The sequence below is a fragment of the Carassius auratus genome, chromosome 26 (assembly GCF_003368295.1).
Source record: "Carassius auratus strain Wakin chromosome 26, ASM336829v1, whole genome shotgun sequence".
NCBI lineage: Eukaryota > Metazoa > Chordata > Actinopteri > Cypriniformes > Cyprinidae > Carassius > Carassius auratus.
In genome coordinates this window covers 12,241,273-12,259,284 of record NC_039268.1, presented here as the reverse complement: position 1 = coordinate 12,259,284, position 18,012 = coordinate 12,241,273, and the positions used below count along the sequence as shown (strand labels likewise).

The window sequence follows — 18,012 nt, the reverse complement described above, 5'->3', positions numbered from 1 at the left end:
GCACATTCATTATCCAAAAAAAAAAAAGATAAGAAAACAACAACAACAACAACAACAACTGATTATTAGATGGATTTGGAGGAGAATCAAAATGTAGTCTTCTTAAAAGACCCCAAAGCACCATAAAAGTAATCCATTTGCTTAGAAATATTTAATATTTCAATAGCAAAACTATTTGCTAATAGCTGTTCATCTAAATACAGGTCTTTAAATACAGTCTTCTGTGCCCTGAAAGGTCGAGTACTTCTATTAACATCTCTGTAATTGCAGAGGACATTCTTTTATGATGTAAATCACAGAATGATGTCAGCTGTGACGTGGTAATAAGCACCGTCCCAGTCAACCATCGCCAACAAGATTCCTCTCCATTCCATATTTCCTGGACTGTGCCCAGATAGCATCATGATCAGAGAGCTGATCTGTTTCTGCTAAAATCACACTAATGCTGTGGGACAAACCACATGAACTGAGTAATTAAAGATCATTGAAGCACGGCTTGCATTTTCAGTTTTTACACATAGCCACTGCTTTAGAGCCTCAAACTGATATGAATGGACTATTTCTTTGCTTCATAGATTCATTTCTGTTCTATATGATTTTAATGCACTACTCCGACTTAACCTTGGTTGCATCAAATAGTGAAGACAAAAATAGACAGGGTATTATATAAAGTTACCTTCACAAGGAGTCAGCGATCCATCATTCTCACTTGTACCGTAGCAAATGATGTGGAACAACTGCCAGTCAAAATCTGTATGTTAGTTTTCAGTGCCGAAAAGACTTGCTCCAGAAGAAGGATTCTGCAAACAGGGTCTAGTCATAATGGTAATAACACTGCACATGTATAACATACTCTCACAAGTATAGCTCACACAATTTTTTAAATTTAGCTCACCTCTCATGTTATCCAAGATGAGTATGTTTCTTTATCAGAACAGATTTGGAAAAATGTAACATTACATCACTTGCTCACCAATGGGTCAGAATGAAAGTTGAAACAGCTTAATGAAACAACAACAATCCACAGGTAACCTACATGTTAAAAGCTGTTTATATATACACAGTTAGGTCAATATATATTTGGACACAGGCACAATTTTTTAAAATTATTTTAGCTGTTGACCCAAACAAATTCCAATTACAGTTGTACAATAAATATGTGTTTAAGGTGCACACTGAGCTTTAATTTAAGGGTATTCAATTAAAGGTTAAGGAATTAAAACTCTTTAATCTGTACCTCCGCCCTCTTTCAAGGGACAATTGGACAATTGATTTAAAAATTGTTTATGATTATATTTATTTGTCCAATTACATTCGAGCCCTTGAAAATGGGGGGACTGTATAAAAATGATTACTTAAGGCATTTTAACTTCAAGCCATTAATTCCAGCTGATATCCACTAGAGTCCATCTATAACTGCTTGAATTAGGAGAGAAATCTGCTTAGAGGATCTTTCTTTTACAGGATGAAGCATTGTTATGGATTATGGACTCACATTGTAGCTAAAATAAGTTTTACAATTGAAGTCAGCTGCAGTAAAGGCCTTGAAAAGCATAACAAAGGGGGAAACCCAGTCTTAGATTGAGGTCCATGAGTTCCAGACTTAAGGCAGTCATTTCCTGCAAAGGATTCTTAACAAAATATAAAAAAATAAGCTTTTTATTTATGATTATATTTATTCAATTACATTTGAGCCGCTGAAAATGGGAGGACTGTGTATAAAAATGTTTGTAATTCTTAAACATTTTATATTTTTGAATTAAAGCTTAAAGTCTGCAAATCCATTTCATCTTTCATTTTAATTTTTCATTCTTTCTTTCACTGGAGGAAAAATTCATGTTTTAGCTGAAAACATTTTAAAGTTAAAAAGCTGTAATGATGGATAGTTTCTTAAAAACATGCAGCTTTTGAATTCACAAGACATTAACCAAACCATTTACTGCAGAGGATCTATTGGTGAGCAAGTGATGTAGTTCTAATTTTTTCCAAATCTGTTCCTACGAAGAATCAAACTCGCCTACATTTTCAATGGCCTGAAGGGGAGTACATATTCATTTTGGGGTTAACTGTTGGTTTGAAGTTGTATTGCACTTTTAAGTTTATGTATGTGTATATATATATATATATATATATATATATATATATATATATATATATATACGCACGCATACACACACACACACACACAGCAGGGGTAAAATAAATATTGAATCCATCACCATTTTTCTCAGTAAATAGATTTCTAAATTAGGCTGCACTGCAATAATTCATGTGTACAGGAACATTCTTTCACTGTCACAGTTTTTGCACATTCTATGTTGCACAAAATTATCTCAGAGATGAACAGAGCCTATCCATTTATCTCCATGCAGTACAAGTCTTGTCAAAGGTCAGGAGCATTCCTAAAATCTTCTCCTGTGGTGTCACGGCATTACATCTTGATTACCTGACAGCTAGCTTGACAGTAACAAATGATTAGCTCTACGCAATACAAATCATTCTTCTGTTCACATCTGTGTATGAGATTGCTGGTTTTGCTTGAGGCCAAACTAGCCTTTTGAGAGATGACATACAATAAAGAGTTGCAGTTTTTTGCCACCGATGTTGGGAATAACGTTACAGTGATTTAATGATCTTTTAGGTTCATTTCTGGCTTAATTACGTTAAGAGAACAAGTTTTAGGGTGATGACTTGGTTTTTTCCATTGGTTGTCAGATTTTTAATCAGTCATTTTAAATGGAGGAGCTTCCTCAACACTGATTGCTACTATTTTCAAATTTCTATATATTTCTGAACTTAAACCATGATAAACACCCACAAAAAGCCGAGAACAAATAGGGACATAAGAGCATCACTCACATCATTCACTCCAATAACCAAGATTACCAGCATTCTTCATATGTAATTATCATCAGCAGCATAGCATCTGCACCTCCATTACATCATATTCCATTAGCTGGATTCATGAGGAAAAGATTAAGTCGTAACAGGCCAAGAAAAGTAAAGAATGCCAAAGTTGATGTGGTTTTTGGCTACATCTGTAATTCTTATTTATTTGATTATACAAACATCAATATATACATGAACAAAAGACAGATAAGAACAGTTTAAACAACAAGGCCTGAGATCCTAACACAGGTCATCATGAATCTTCTTGAGGACTTTTGTCAAATAGTTCGTGGCTGGTTTGACTGATGATATGATGTCTTCAATTTGACTCAACCTACAGAAGACAAGCACGCATAAAACAGACACAATATCAACACGCAGTGTGAATACTTTTATCAAATGAACTTCACTGCAGCTGTTGGTAATATTTCCATTTCATTGTACCATGGATCACATGAATGATCTTGAGAGAACTGCTTTTGATTTAAATTTTGCCACTGTCAGCACCAATGTGAATTGCATTTCATCTACAGTATATAAGTGAAGATTAGTTTGAGGTCTATAGAAAACTGTGCTATAAAGTACTCTAGACATAAACAATATTTCTGTCCAACAGACTGAGTTACAATTAATATTACTTTAATATTTTGTACTTTTCTTTGAACGGTTAGATATGAGAAGCTGTTGTGTTTCACTAAACGCTGCCTAGAGACTTGATCATATTTCTTTCCAATAACAATCCTGTCTAATGGAGGTGATGTTATCTCCACTCACAATGACAGACAACAACATTTTAACTTGTTGTGATCTAAAAATTTTAATTGCTTTCAAACCTTGTATCCCCAAAGTGTTTTTTGAAGTCCTGTATGTGAAGGGGCCCAAAGGGATAGTCTGGAGTGACCATCAGACTTAACTCAAACTTTTCCAGTGCTTTCAGACTTGAGAAGATGACATGAACTCTGAAAGAGGAAAAACAAAAGCAGACTTTTCTAAAAGCAAGTCTGCATCTGAAACAAAGTTGACGCATGCTTCTGTTGTTTTTGGTCTTTTAGAGATTAAGACAATGTAAAAACTTACCGTGTGTGTGTACAGGTGAGCTTCAAGATGCAAAGCTTCAGTCCTCCCCACTTCTTCAGCCGGTGAATCTCCTCTCCCAAGAGCCTGAGACGACCCACCACCAAACTAATGTCATGAAGCATCTGTTGAGAAATTATCCAATAGCATTTAGACTTCTTCTGGTCAAATATTATTCAGACAAGATGTTCTTACAATGCTAAACAATGTCTTAAAATATTAAAGACTGAATGTTTATACTTTGTAGTGTTAGTGTTTACCTCTGGTATATGTCGGGTTGTTGGGTATCTCTGTGTCCATTGAGTTTGAGAATGATAGTATAGTGCAAGTAACTTGTGGACAATGCTTGCATGACATTCAGATATTTCCACTTTAAAAAAAATTGTCAGGGGAGATCCATTCAAGTGGATTTTAAAAATGGAAATGGAAATTAAATAAACAAAATAGAAACATAATAAAATGTAATTTCATTTATAGTTCACTTACCATCCAGGTGCAACTGGAAGCTTACATCTATATTTCGCTCCGCATCCTCAGTCATCCAGTCTTTTCCTGAAAGACAAGACAGTATTTTATGCTATTATTGAGAAAATAGTGATGAAAAACCATTAGGAGCAATTATAAAGTGATAATCAACTCACCGGCAGGTGTTTGCAGGTTCAACTGCAGATGCACAGTTTTGTGAAGGAAGGTAAACACAGCCCCCTTTTCATTTGTCGCATCAAGACACCACTCGTTCAAACTGAAAGACATATCATCACACCTTCAGGACAATACATACATACATACTTACACACACACACACACACACACACACACACACACACACACACACAATAGCTCTTGATGCCTTCAGTGTGACTCTACAATTTTCATAGTCATGAAGATAAAGAAAACTCTTTGAATGAGAAGGTATCCAAACTTTTGGTCTGTACTGTATAAGACATTTTGCTGCAGAGAACAACATTTTATGAAATTAGTTCAACAAAGGCAACAGTAAAGTATTAGAAAAAGTTTGTTAATACACTTTTGAGTGATTCTGAGAATGTAGCATTGATGAATCATGATAAAATTCAAATTGGCTCTAAACATTAATGGTCAAAATTATTCAACCCCCTTTGTGAAGAATTAAAATCACCAATAATGCTGTCTGTAAGTGTTTAGAAGCTTCTGTCACCTCTCTACTACAGTCTTGGCACATTCCTCGCCTGAAAAGCTTCCAGATCACTGATAATCTTTGGTTTTCACATTGCCACTGCTTTCTTTAAATTCAACCAGATATTTGCATTGAGAATTAAGCCTGGAGACTGAACAGGTCACTCAAGTACATTCTATGACTGATCCTTGAACCAAGCAGTAGTAGATTTGGATGGGTACTTTGGGATGACTGTCCTGCAGGAAAGTCCATTGATCATCAGCTTCAGTCTTTGCACCAAAGGCATCACAATTCTTTTCAAAATGGCCTGATACTTCAAAGAATCCATGATGTCCTTCATACAGTCATGATTTCCACTTCCTTCTACAGTAAAGGAACCCCATAAAAGGACTGATCCACCTGCAATTTTGACGATGGAGATGGTGTTCTTCTGCTTATGAGCTTTGCCTGCTTTGCAGCAGACATACCGCTGATCCATGGGTCCAAAAAGTTCCAGTTTGGTCACATCACTCCATAAAACATTCCTCCAGAGCTCCACAGGTCTACACAAATTAATTTTATCAAGTTCAGGTTGGCCTTTTGTTCTACTTGATCAAGAGTGGTATTCTGCAAGATGTCTCAACATGAAGGCCATACTTGTCTAGTGTTCTTCTTACACACTGCATTGAAATGGTTTTCCTCCTTTCATCTGGTCATCTTGCAAGTCTTTGGCTGTACATTGAGGTTCTTCTCAGTTGCTCTGATTAAACATTTAATGATATTGTGCTTTTTCTTCAACACTCTCAAAGGTTTTCTGGTAAAACACACTTTAAGCTAAGGAATAAGGCTGAGAGCTGTGTTTCTAGGAACTTTCAATGTCTTGGAAATCTTCATATAGCCTAAGCCTTTCTAAAGTAATACAATATTTATACAGCTCAAGCTAAATCTTCTTAAATAGAGTTTCTAAAGGGTTAATTGTGTTTTGAGACCGTTTTATTCCCCACCATGCAGTGATTTAAAAACAGCAATGATAAATAGTAGTTGAATAATTATGACATAGCAGTATTATAAAAAAAATCTTATAACTCAAAAATATTACATTATATATTGGCAATATAACTTTTAATATGCCAGTGAACTTTTATAGATGCAATTTTTATTTTATCCTGGATCTTCAGAAAAGCTTGTATTTGTAAAGTACTGCAGTCTCTGAGGGGTTGAGCAATTTTGATAGCAACTGTATATACATATATATTAGGACCGGGACTCGATTAAAAAATTAATCTAATTAATTAGAGGCTTTGTAATTAATTAATCAAAATTAATCGCATTTTAATCGCATATAAATATTTGACCTGAGAACAGTGAGAAGTTTGTTTTTTTCACATGGATTTATAGTAAACCATTGAATAATGACTGAATACATAAGCTTAAGCAACAAAATATTGTTTATTTTTGTTCAACCAAGTCTAGCAGACCAGTTCAATTTTTGCCATTAAGTGTAGCAATAGCATATTTAGAAACAATTTAGAAATAGTACATTTCAGAAATTCAGGAAGCTTATAGGTGCTGGAACCTTCTGTAAAGTGTTTTTTAAGTAAAACACAATACTGTCAATTACATTCAGAACATTGGAAACACTGACTATTAGAAAACATCTCTCTGTTGCTTCAGAGGCCATAACATACTAAGTCCAACTCTCAATAACCTTGGCCAAATCAATAAAGAGTTCAACATAAACTGCCAGTTGCACCAACAAAATAATACATAGTTCAACATAAAGTGTAAAGTCCACGCTAGCTGCTAAATGTTTTGCGTTGAGGTGATACTTGAGGCTCAATGTGTGCTGCGGTGATGTGCGAACCATAGACAGTAAAAGAAATGGACACAGCGACCCCATTGGAACTCAATTGAGACAAATGAAGCCCAGTTTTAGCGTTTTTTAGCACTTCCGTTTCTGCCGCGCAGACTCAAACGAAGCTTGACGACGTCAGCAACCTGTCTGCCAGATGTAAATCTTCTAAGTGGCTGTGCGTAAAAACTGCCATCGTTAATCTTGCAGAGACGGCGAGCTTGAGCGGGGAGTTCTTTGGCGTGAATGAGCAGGAGTAAGTATTCTGATTAATTATTTTGTATAGTATTTTAAAATGTAACGCCAGTACGCCATATTAAGTTAATTGCCTGCGAGCTTCTCCACCTGTCTGTACGGTAATGCGACAGAGAGCCGAGTGGTTATGACGCAATCGTTAGCCTATTTTTTACAAAAACTGTTTATACGGGGCCATAATGTAACATAAAAGGTAATGGAGCCCTTTATACATTGTCGTGTATCTTTAGAAATAAATAATGGACAAACGGAGTCTTTAAACGCCTCAGATGTAAAGTTATTCGCTGTCAAAGTGACGCCAAAATGAATGGGAGTCAATGGGAATGCTAACGCAAGTGAAGTTCTGCTAAAAGATGGCAGCCCCCACCCGACTTCAACTTCCGGTCGAGTTCCTTGCCCCTTGGTGCGAACGCTAGTTGGTGCTCCAGTATAATCGGTCCCGCCGAAACTAATCCAATGAGAAGCATTCCGCGGTGCAAAAATACGTTATAAAAAATGCGGGAATTTTTTTTTCTGTAATTAATTAATCTTAGTTAACGCGTTATTTTTTGTGTAATTAATTAATCTCAATTAACGCGTTAAAGTCCCGGCCCTAATATATATATATATATATATATATATATATATATATATATATATATATATATATATATATATATATATATATACTCATATATATATATATAGTCTAGGCACAGGTGTCAAATAATAACAATAATATTAAACAATAAATGCAACATCTAGTATTTAGCAAAAATTCAAATGAGCAAACCACATGGGTTAAGCATGGAAGTATCATTTCTGCTGCTGGCGTGCTAGAAAAGAAAGCTAGCAATAATATTTAACAAAGCTGACCTCAAAAACAAATACCCGTATTTTCCAGACTATAAGTCGCACTTTTTTTCATAGTTTGGCTGGTCCTGCATCTTATAGTCAGGTGCGACTTATTTATCAAAATTAATTTGACATGAACCGAGAGAAATGAACCGAGATACATGAACCAAGAGAAAACATTACCGTCTACAGCCGCGAGAGGGCGCTCTATGCTGACAGAGATGCTGCTCTGTGCTCCTGTAGTCTACCACTGAGCAGCATAGAGCGCCCTCTCGCGGCTGTAGACGGTAATGTTTTCTCTTGGTTCTTGGTTCTAAATAAATGCTACTTATAGTCCGGTGCAACTTATATATGTTTTTTTCCTCATCATAACACATTTTTGGACTCATGCAACTTAAACTCAGGTGCGACTTACGGTACCTGTTCAAGGTTGTAAGATGATTCTTAAGGCTACTGGATTCCCCTTGCAACTTCTTCTGTTGGTTCTCCAAAGACCTCAGCTGAATCTCCAACTCACCAATTTCCCTAATAAGTTCAGAATTAAGTATTTAGCAAAAAAATGTATATCTTAATAATTTCCTATGGTTCTGACAGAAGCATATACAGTACCTCTCCTTTTTGGTGACAGCTGAATTAAGCCTATGCAAATCTATCAGTAGAGAGAAGAAAAACACAGACAAATCATTACATCTTTCTTACTAGATTCATGAAACCATATAGAAGCACAATACCCTCTTCCTTGGCTTTTAAGGCTTGTCTGGTTTGAGAAACATCGAAATGATCTCCCTTAATCATGGCCTCTACAGATGCAAGTTCTAGTGTAGAAGAAGCAGGGAGTTATTTACCTGTCGGTATTAGTATATGATAATGTAGTACCCTTATGCTCTACACATTCAAACATGGAATAGAGCCAAGAAGGAAATCCATACCAGTTTCGAAATCATTAATGCATCCATCCAAGTCTTCGATCGTTTCACAGGTCTGTTTAATTTTAGAAATCAGACTCTGTTTTGCATCCTGAATGTATTGGATGGAATACATATGCACAGTGGTTAAGACTTTTAGTCAAAGTGTATAGGCACTCGTGTATTACTTAAAATTAAAAGCTAATAAAAAGCTATTTGCAAATACAACATTTAACAGATAAACACTACCCAAATTTACAGCCTTTTCTTCTGGGAAAACAGACTGAAAATACTGATGACTGATGATCTTGCACTTATATATATGAATAATGCTATTATTTTACATGTATTTTTTATGATTTAAAAAGGTTGTGTCCTTAATTTTGCCCTACTTAATTCCTGTTTTAAAAGTAAATGCACCCAAAGGAAATAAAAGTGTGCTCCAAATAATGTCCTAGGGTCTACGTATCAGAGTTTTACAAATCAGAAGAGAAACAAAGAATATTTAGATTAAAGAATAAATTGGCTTTTTGAGAAATGATTTCACAAAATCAACATAATAAAATAGTCAAAACTGCTCTTACCTGTGTTGTTTTGATGAGCTCTGAGTACAAGTCTCTTTTCATTTCATGAGAAAGTGCTTTGCTTCTCTTTCCAAAGTAAGCTTTTCGCTCTTTCAACTTGGAGCAAAAGCTTTTTAACTGAGGAAAACAAACATACATGAAGCTTTAATCTCAAAGATAAACAATGTAAGCTGTGATTTTAATGCTTTAACATAAGATGACCCAATATTGTCTATGAAAACAACATACTTGCTCTTCAGAGAGAGTACATAACTCTGCTGAAGGGCTCCATTAATGCATCCCAGGTATTTGTCTTGTTCAGGCATCTGTTCTTTAAGTCTATGAAGAAATTAATTACAAAAATATACATAATGTCATTTTTTATTAGGGCTGCATGATAAATTGTAAAGGAACATTCCTTAAATTGTCATGCGCATTTCGTCAGTAAAGCCGGGTCTGTGATTATTATTAAATCTCCATTCTCCATCACGTGTTTTCGGATGGAGTGGCATTCAATACACAGAGTGGTAGTTCACTGACAAGCTTTGATTATGAATGCGATATTGTGTAGCTTGTCAGTGAACTGCAGCTCTGTGTATTAAATGCCAGCTTTACTTACAAGATGCGGGTGATAATCACATGTGATTTATCGTACAGCCCTATTTTTAAATATAAATATATAATTTATGTCAGTTAAACGTGCGAGTGCACACACACATACACACACACAAATAAACAGGGGTAGTGTTTTTAGTGTCAGCATTATCAAATCCAGACTGGTACATACCTCTCTACTATCTCTGTGAGATTCTTACAGTCGTGCTCATATACTCTCTGCTTGGGGTGGTATATGTACTTCTCTTTGAGCAAATCCTCCATATTGCGTGTTTCTCCAGCTCTACACTGAAAAAGGAATGATGCGTTACAACCATCACATATGTTCACAAAGAGAAAAAGAGAAAATCAGACCACTTACACTGTCAGGAAGAGCACTTGGTCTAGATCTGTGGATAACAAAGTTGATACCAAAGTGGCTTAGGAACTCTTCCGTCCTCAAGTTTCTGGAAATAAAAGAATGAGACAAACAACTTTACTTTTATATTGTCATAAGTAGTGCTTTCCCATGCAAAACGTGTTAGGGTGTCAAAGCACACTTTCGCTAAACAATTCACACATTTAAAAGTATTATTCATGTTGGTTGCAATTACAATATGGCACGATTTACAGGGCAAAGTGCAACATTTATGGTTGTTCAAAGACCTAAAAGTGATAGGCAGCAAAGATCCTGAGCGTGTGTGTAAACAATGCTACCTTGCTAAAATCAAATGCATGATCCAGCGTCCCATCCATATGAGAGTCAAACTGAGAGTATTTGAGAGCTGTAAAGCAGATCACATTTTTCATTTATAAATACGCCACATCGAAATCTTCTTAATGGTGCATTTCTTAATGTGCATTTCACTTTGTCTGAGAACTGACACAAGTAACTCACTGGATTCTGACACTCCTGTGTCTTCAATTGTCTTTGCCCTGGGATTCGGAGCAGCATGCCTTGTAAAATTACCTTCCCACTGTACGGCAGCTTCATGACAGTCAAGCCCCTGAGGAGGCAGAATCTTAGGCATTAGCATAATAATGCACAACAATGGAGCCCACGCTTAACACTTTATTACAGAACATCCTCCAAGCGTGTAGCAGGAAATACCAAGCAAACAAAGTATTAAAGTGAAAATTATTATCATTTTGTGCCTACCATGTCAAAAATGCAGACTTTCTTGGTTCGTTCTGCTGTAATAGGGTCTTCCTCTGGATGCAGCCTTTTAAAACAAGGACTCGTGCTTGTGTCTGACTCAAAGACATCATTCTCCAAAGGCCTTTTATATTTAGGTACAGACAAAGAACCATCCAGTTCATCTTGCTTGTTAATTGGCCAATTTTCAAGACTCCCTGACAAGTCGTCACCGCTCCTCATTTCAGGGAACTCTTCATTATTAATATCGACTGTTTTGCAGTTGCCATTTTGTTCAGCAACCTCAAAATGTTTCTCTAGTTGAAGACACTGTAAATCATTAGTACTTATAGTTTTGTTAGGAGTTACATTTGTAGTTTGTTTTGGTAGTTTTGGTATGATACCACACAATGACAACCTTGATGAGAACGCCTTCTTTTTAAGACTAAAAGGTGTGTTCCTCTCATTTTGAACAGAATTGTTTATTTGCTTGACTTTAGGCGTGACATTTGAAGTTGGCTCATTGGAAATGTTTTCTTTAAGGGAATTCTCAGGGAGAGAAAAAGAAGGAAGAGGCAGCGTTGTGCTTCCTGTTATCACTTTTTGCTCTTCCTGGATACGCCTTGACATGTTGCGAAGCTCCATTTGAGAGTCAGCTAGACTTTTGCATGTTGCAGCTCTTCTGTAATGAAGGAATCAACTACAGATTCATTTGAGGAGGAACTTTGGTCCTTCTTAGACCAAAGTGCTTGACCCTCTTCTTCAATTCTAGAGCCACAGAAAGTCTTTATCAGTGCTTCTTCTTCATTAAAAGAAACACTCTGCTCTGTTTCAATGGGCATTGTAAGCACCTTAGTAACCTGCATATCACTGTCTTCATCAGTCGTCATCAAATTGCTTTGATGTGCCGTTTCACAATTTTTGTCCACTTGCATGTCAGCTGGGCCAAAGGATATTGTCTCTGTGTTGTTGCATTTAATGTTTTTGAAATCAAGATCAAAAACGTGTTTTGAGGGGAAGACATGGTTAATAGCACACTTGGTAGATACCCTCACTTAATTTTGTTCTTCACTTGACACTGTGTTTCTAGAAAGAGATGTTGATGCCCAAAGTGCACTGTCATGCACTTTGATCTCTGTAGCACTTGCTGCCAATGTGTTTTTAGAGTCGATTGCTATTGTGTTGCATCCTGTTAGTTCCATTTCATCAACACAGGGAATAGCTAGATTTGATGCACTGGCTTGACTTGTCATTTCCATGCAGTCAGACTCATCCTGTGTTTGACAACTTTGCGCTACAGGCAACAGATTTCTCTCATGCTTACTTTCCTCACTGGATACAAAGCTCTTTAACATGATATTGCCGGAGAGTGCCTAGGTTATCTCCATACTTTCAACATCAGGACTGGAGGATGTAGATACAAGGTTCAAACTCTTCCTGGATTTACTGAATGGTTCGGCCCTCTTGCAGTTTTCACCCTCAAGCACAACAGTCAGACATTGTGTCATGTCCATGTCATCAGGGTTGGAGGAATCAGTCTGACAGTTATCAGCTTCAGTATTTTCAGGATCACACATCAAGGGCATCATTCTCACTCCTGACTTTCTTTGAGTCATAAAATCTTTAGACTTTTGGTCACTGACTGTTCCCATGTATACCTCAGTCATCTCCATAGGTTCAACCACAGTGATTGTTTGATTAGCAGAGATTGGTGCTATTCTTGTACCTGTGATATCCACAGCACTCCCTAACCAGGTACGGTTTGGGTCAATGTTAATAGTGGTGCATCTTGTTAATTCCATTTCATCAGGACTTGGGGTAGAAATCTCATCAAATGTACTTGGTTGGCGTGTCAAGTCTGTACAGTCACTATCATTATGTTGAGCTGATGTACTTGTGGCAGGCATCAGAACGATTTCGCCTTTTTTCTTCTTGGAGGCTGGAAAAGCATTTAGCATTATATGCCCTTTGAATGCTTGAGTCATGTCCATCCCATCACTGCCTTCAGGTCCATATACTGATGTAAGAGGCCAGTTGATCCTTGAGTTGTTTAAAGGTTTGTCTCCATTGACCTCCTTGGCCTCTAGAAAAATAGTTTGACACTGTGTCATCTCCATCTCATCAGAATTTGGAGTTTGGGCTACTGGGAGGTGGCCCGATTTTTTGTGATTCATAATCAATCCATCTCAAACTAAATCAAAGCAGGGCATCTTGCTTACTCTGAGAACTGGATGCAGAGCTTCCTCCTTCATATTGCCTCTATCCTCATCTTCTAGAACAGATCTAGATAAAGATACAAGAGGAAAACTCTTCCTTGTGTTGCCGAATGGCTTGTTTCCACTTGATTGTTTGTCCTTGAGAACAATAGTCTGACACTGTGTCATCTCCATATCGTCAGGACTAGCAGTTGAAGCTATAAAGTTGTTGCTTTGCCAAGTGGACATCTTGCTAAATTTGGTAATTGGAGGGTGAGCTGGCTCCTTCATACTTGTTGTGTGATTTTTTTCTCTAACAGATACATCAAATGTTTCTGTCATTTCCATACCATCAGAATTATTCTGGGCTATTGAGAGATTGCTCTGTAAATAATCAGATTTATTTTTATATGTTGTCTCTCCATTACTAATCATATTAAAGGAAGACATCCTTCTTACTGTGGGAACTGAAGGCTGAGCTTGCTCCTTCATACTCGTTGTGTGGTCTTTTTCGTGAACAGATACATGAAATGTCCTCATCATCTCCATTGCATCATCATCATCAGGGAAATGATGGGATCTGTTGTGCTCCAGAGCAGCCTGGACTTTGCAACTGATATTTCCTGTAACTTTAACATTGATTGCAGTCTGGCTCAAAGTGAGCTCCGTGTCATCTGGGATGTTTGAAAAGGCAGCTGTCATAAATGCAATACCTTTTTGATTTACAGAAAGAGAGGGTGTAAAAGACGGAGCATTAGCTTTGTTTTCAGTTACAACAGTGTGTCTCTTGGCTGCCTCAATATCATCGTCTTTAACACTTCCAACATGAGAACGCCTTCGTTGAAGTCCCAGAGGTTGTTGTGGGTTACCCTTGGCACCTGGATGTTGCTTCACTAAAAAAGATGGCAAGTGATTCTCCTTATCAATATCAATATCCGATGTGCTTGTATTAACTGAAATGAAGATATTACCAAGCTGATTATCTGTATAGTGGGGCTTAATGGTATTTACAGTGGGTAAGCTCATACTGGTGAGAAAAGCACTGAAGTCTGAGTCATTGTTAGCATTTTTCCTCTCTGCTTTTGCGTCATGTAGAAAATCCTTCTGACTTGCGACATTCAGATCACCACGGATCGTCTGAGCCATGTTGACGCTAAAAGCTGGGTTTGTCTGCTCTTCAATTTCATAATCCTTATCAATTGTGATTGTTTGACTCTGAGTAATATCCATGTATCCAGTATCCTCTCCGAGCAGCATTGTTCTATCCACAGTCATCTTGCAAGACTGGATCGGAGAAGAAATTCTCCTACAAAGTGAGAGAAAGGTCAAAATAATCAGTATATGTCAAAACAAGGTGTGTATCAATGACAAATTAATACAAAAACGCAGAAGTAGTTATTGACAATCAGGCTTTGTACATTCACACACTCAAAATGAAATGTCTGTGGCAGCATACATATACTTAAATCAAGGATATCTAATTGCAGAAGCTTGAAATTCATAATATTTTGCCTTTCTGGTCTTAGATTAGTACTTACCTTATGCTGGGACAGATAAAGAGGAGTGTTCAACAAAGTATCCGGGCCTGAAAGAAATGGAAAGCTTAGTGTTCACTGTCTATGAAAATCATTTGCAGGAATCATTTAAATACCAATCAGTAGACTGTGGTACAGTGAACATAACTTATTCTAATCATGTCAACACACCCCCATGTTGCATAAAACCACTTGCACTGTGAACAAGATTGAAAAACAATGTTTAAATTGGTCAGCAAAATTTGACATCTTTTCCATGAAAAGAATACCTTTGATTTGGTGTATTCCCTCATCCACAAAATGCAGAATCCTGTTATTAGAGGAAAAAAAAATAAAGTTACAGCTTTACAAATCAAACGCAATAGTAAATCGAGGGAATGCTATAGTAATCATGTGCACGTTTTAGTTCATTTAGGGAACGAATTAGTAAATCGTGCACATGATTTATATATGTATATATATATAGACCCCATAACTTACTTTTCATTTGGTCTATCTCCTCCTGAATTTAACAAAGCACAATAAAGTAAATTAACAATGTGCAAATGTTTTATACATACAACAGAATTATTTGATGCTCTACATTTGAGAGAACTGGTAGACATAATCTTTAACCAAGAACCACAAATGAACTCAGGTAACATGTTCAAAAGAAATAAGATGCTCACCAACTTGTATGTTTTGAATGGATGCCAGAACAGGAGATTCACTCTTTGCATCACTGTGAAATATTAATTGTATTATCTACACATGTAATTTTTGTTTGTATCTTCCAATCAGTGTATCAACATCACTGCACTTACTTTGTAAAGACTCGAACATTATTTGTAGTTGCAAAACTCACTCTTCGTGAATTTCTCCTCTTCTCAACAGGCTTGACAATTTCCTCCTGAATATATATATATATATATTTAAAAGTAACAAAAAAACAAACAAATAATATTTAAAACACTTAATCACCTTTTGTTCTTCTTGCTCATCTCCATTTATTTTCATAGATGTTCGAGCAGCTTTTAAAATCTGTCAGGGGACAATCAAGGGGCACTATAGTATGTCCTGAGACATTTATAAATATAAGAAAATTAAGAAGAAAAGGCTTAACATTTCTCAAAGGCTGTAACAGAGTAAATATAGGTAAAGTGGGACAACTATCGAGCAATCATTTATGTGTACATTCCTCCACTACTAAAAAAGAAAAACAATCATCCTAAACTAGTATGGAAAGATACTGAAGGATCACACACACACACACACACGTTTGTTTTTGTAAAAAGTGGGGACATCCCATTGGCATAATGGTTTTTATACTGTAGAAACTGTATATTCTATCGCCCTTCACCAACCCTACACCTAACCCTAACCCTCACAGGAAACTTTGTGCATTTTTACTTTCTCAAAAAAAAAAAACTCATTCTGTATGATTTGTAAGCATTTTGAAAAATGGGGACATGGGTTATGTCCTCATAAGTCCCCCTCTCCTTGTAATACCTGTGTCATATCCATGTCATTATACAGAGTTGTGTCCTGATATGTCACACACACACACACACACACACACACACATATATATATATATATATATAGAGAGAGAGAGAGAGAGAGAGAGAGAGAGAGAGAGAGAACGATAAATCTTGTTAATGTTTTCAACCTCTTCAGCTTCACCAACATAATGAATACATACCGAAGACAGTCTCCTTTTTGAGGATTTCACTGCCTCATTGCTAAAAAGAAGAAGAAGAAGAAGAAGAAGAAGAAAGAAAGATTAGTTATACAATTTTTTTTTTTTTTTTTTTTTTACATATTGTGGATTTTACCTGGAAAGGAAACCAGTACTTACAAGACATGGACATTAATTACATGTATTTATTATCAAATGTTTTTATCTAATGCAAATTAAGAACATTGAAATATATTTTACAAGCCCAAAAAAATACGTTTTTTTTTTGCATTATGTCAATACACGACAGTAACTAAATTATCAACTTCAAAATATATTCTTATGTATTCTTATTTACACAGATGCATTTAATCAGTCATTATAAAATAATTCAATCATAAAAGAAAGACCCATAAGAGTTTACTTCCACAACTGGCAACAGTCAGTGATTTGAAATATACAACAAAGATGATGACAGGCGAGCTGAGCTTATTTCCAGGCTACTAAAGCCTAAACAAGTTTTTTTTTATTTATTTTTTTTGTTCATTCCAAGTGCCATAAAATCACTACGTTTCATATTATTACGATGAAGCTGTGATTTAAAAAAAAAATGAACGAAGGCTGCGCAAGGGTTAAGAGGCGTGGTCATAACTGCTAATACAATACATTTGCATTACAGAAAAGCAAAAGGAAAACGTTATCAAGTTCTGTTCAGTACAGTAAAAAGCATAAAAGAACATCTGAACATTTAGAAAATGTGCAGGCCGACACAATAATGTATAACTTACGTAAGCTAATGAATAAGAGCAAGACTGCATTATTAATCCAAAGCTGCTTGTAGACTCGGTCTAACGTTACCTGCAGTAAATTGATACACTATGAGAGATCGACCCTAAATTCAGCTGCTCCATCTTCAGTTCATGTGAGTGATAACGTTACAGCTCACAAAATCAAAAAAAAAAAAAAAAGTGAGGAACATTATATTTAGAATGAATAAATAAAACGTGTAAGGTGGTTTGTTAAAATCATTCTAAACGTTATCTACACTTTAATAACACTTCTGTATTTCCACAGGCGTGTTTTGTTTTAGTGTGTGCAACGACTGTCAGGCTAGACATAACGTCATAGCAACAACAACAGCATTATACTATAGCGAAAACAAACAGCTCTCGACATTTCGATGATTTTAAACACGTCTTACTTTGATAAAAGACATATTTTCAGTTGAATAAAAAATTTATAATACGAAATACCAAAATTTTTATTTTTTTCTTCGTAAAATTTGAACTCAAACGCCGCGTCTCTTCATCGCGGCAAACTCTGTGATTTTACACATGACGTGTCCCTCTCGCGCCTTCTAGTGGAGCGGAGAATTAATTATTAACATAA

General features: G+C 36.2%; 1 protein-coding gene across 1 annotated transcript; it reads right to left on the bottom strand.

Moving 5' to 3' along the window:
* Nucleotides 1-3,027: 3,027 nt before the first annotated feature.
* On the bottom strand, nucleotides 3,028-17,930 carry LOC113044347 (kinetochore scaffold 1-like). The gene is given in 26 exon segments (XM_026204265.1): nucleotides 3,028-3,223; nucleotides 3,723-3,848; nucleotides 3,967-4,088; nucleotides 4,224-4,333; nucleotides 4,450-4,515; nucleotides 4,605-4,705; nucleotides 8,460-8,564; nucleotides 8,649-8,688; nucleotides 8,771-8,854; nucleotides 8,969-9,056; nucleotides 9,529-9,645; nucleotides 9,757-9,785; nucleotides 9,788-9,846; nucleotides 10,295-10,410; nucleotides 10,484-10,553; nucleotides 10,555-10,568; nucleotides 10,819-10,886; nucleotides 11,000-11,108; nucleotides 11,261-14,737; nucleotides 14,970-15,016; nucleotides 15,447-15,468; nucleotides 15,635-15,687; nucleotides 15,811-15,855; nucleotides 15,927-15,986; nucleotides 16,648-16,687; nucleotides 17,412-17,930. Coding segments are annotated over 19 exon segments (2,139 nt in total). The 5' UTR covers nucleotides 11,882-14,737; nucleotides 14,970-15,016; nucleotides 15,447-15,468; nucleotides 15,635-15,687; nucleotides 15,811-15,855; nucleotides 15,927-15,986; nucleotides 16,648-16,687; nucleotides 17,412-17,930; the 3' UTR covers nucleotides 3,028-3,129.
* Between the last annotated feature and the right edge of the window lie 82 nt (nucleotides 17,931-18,012).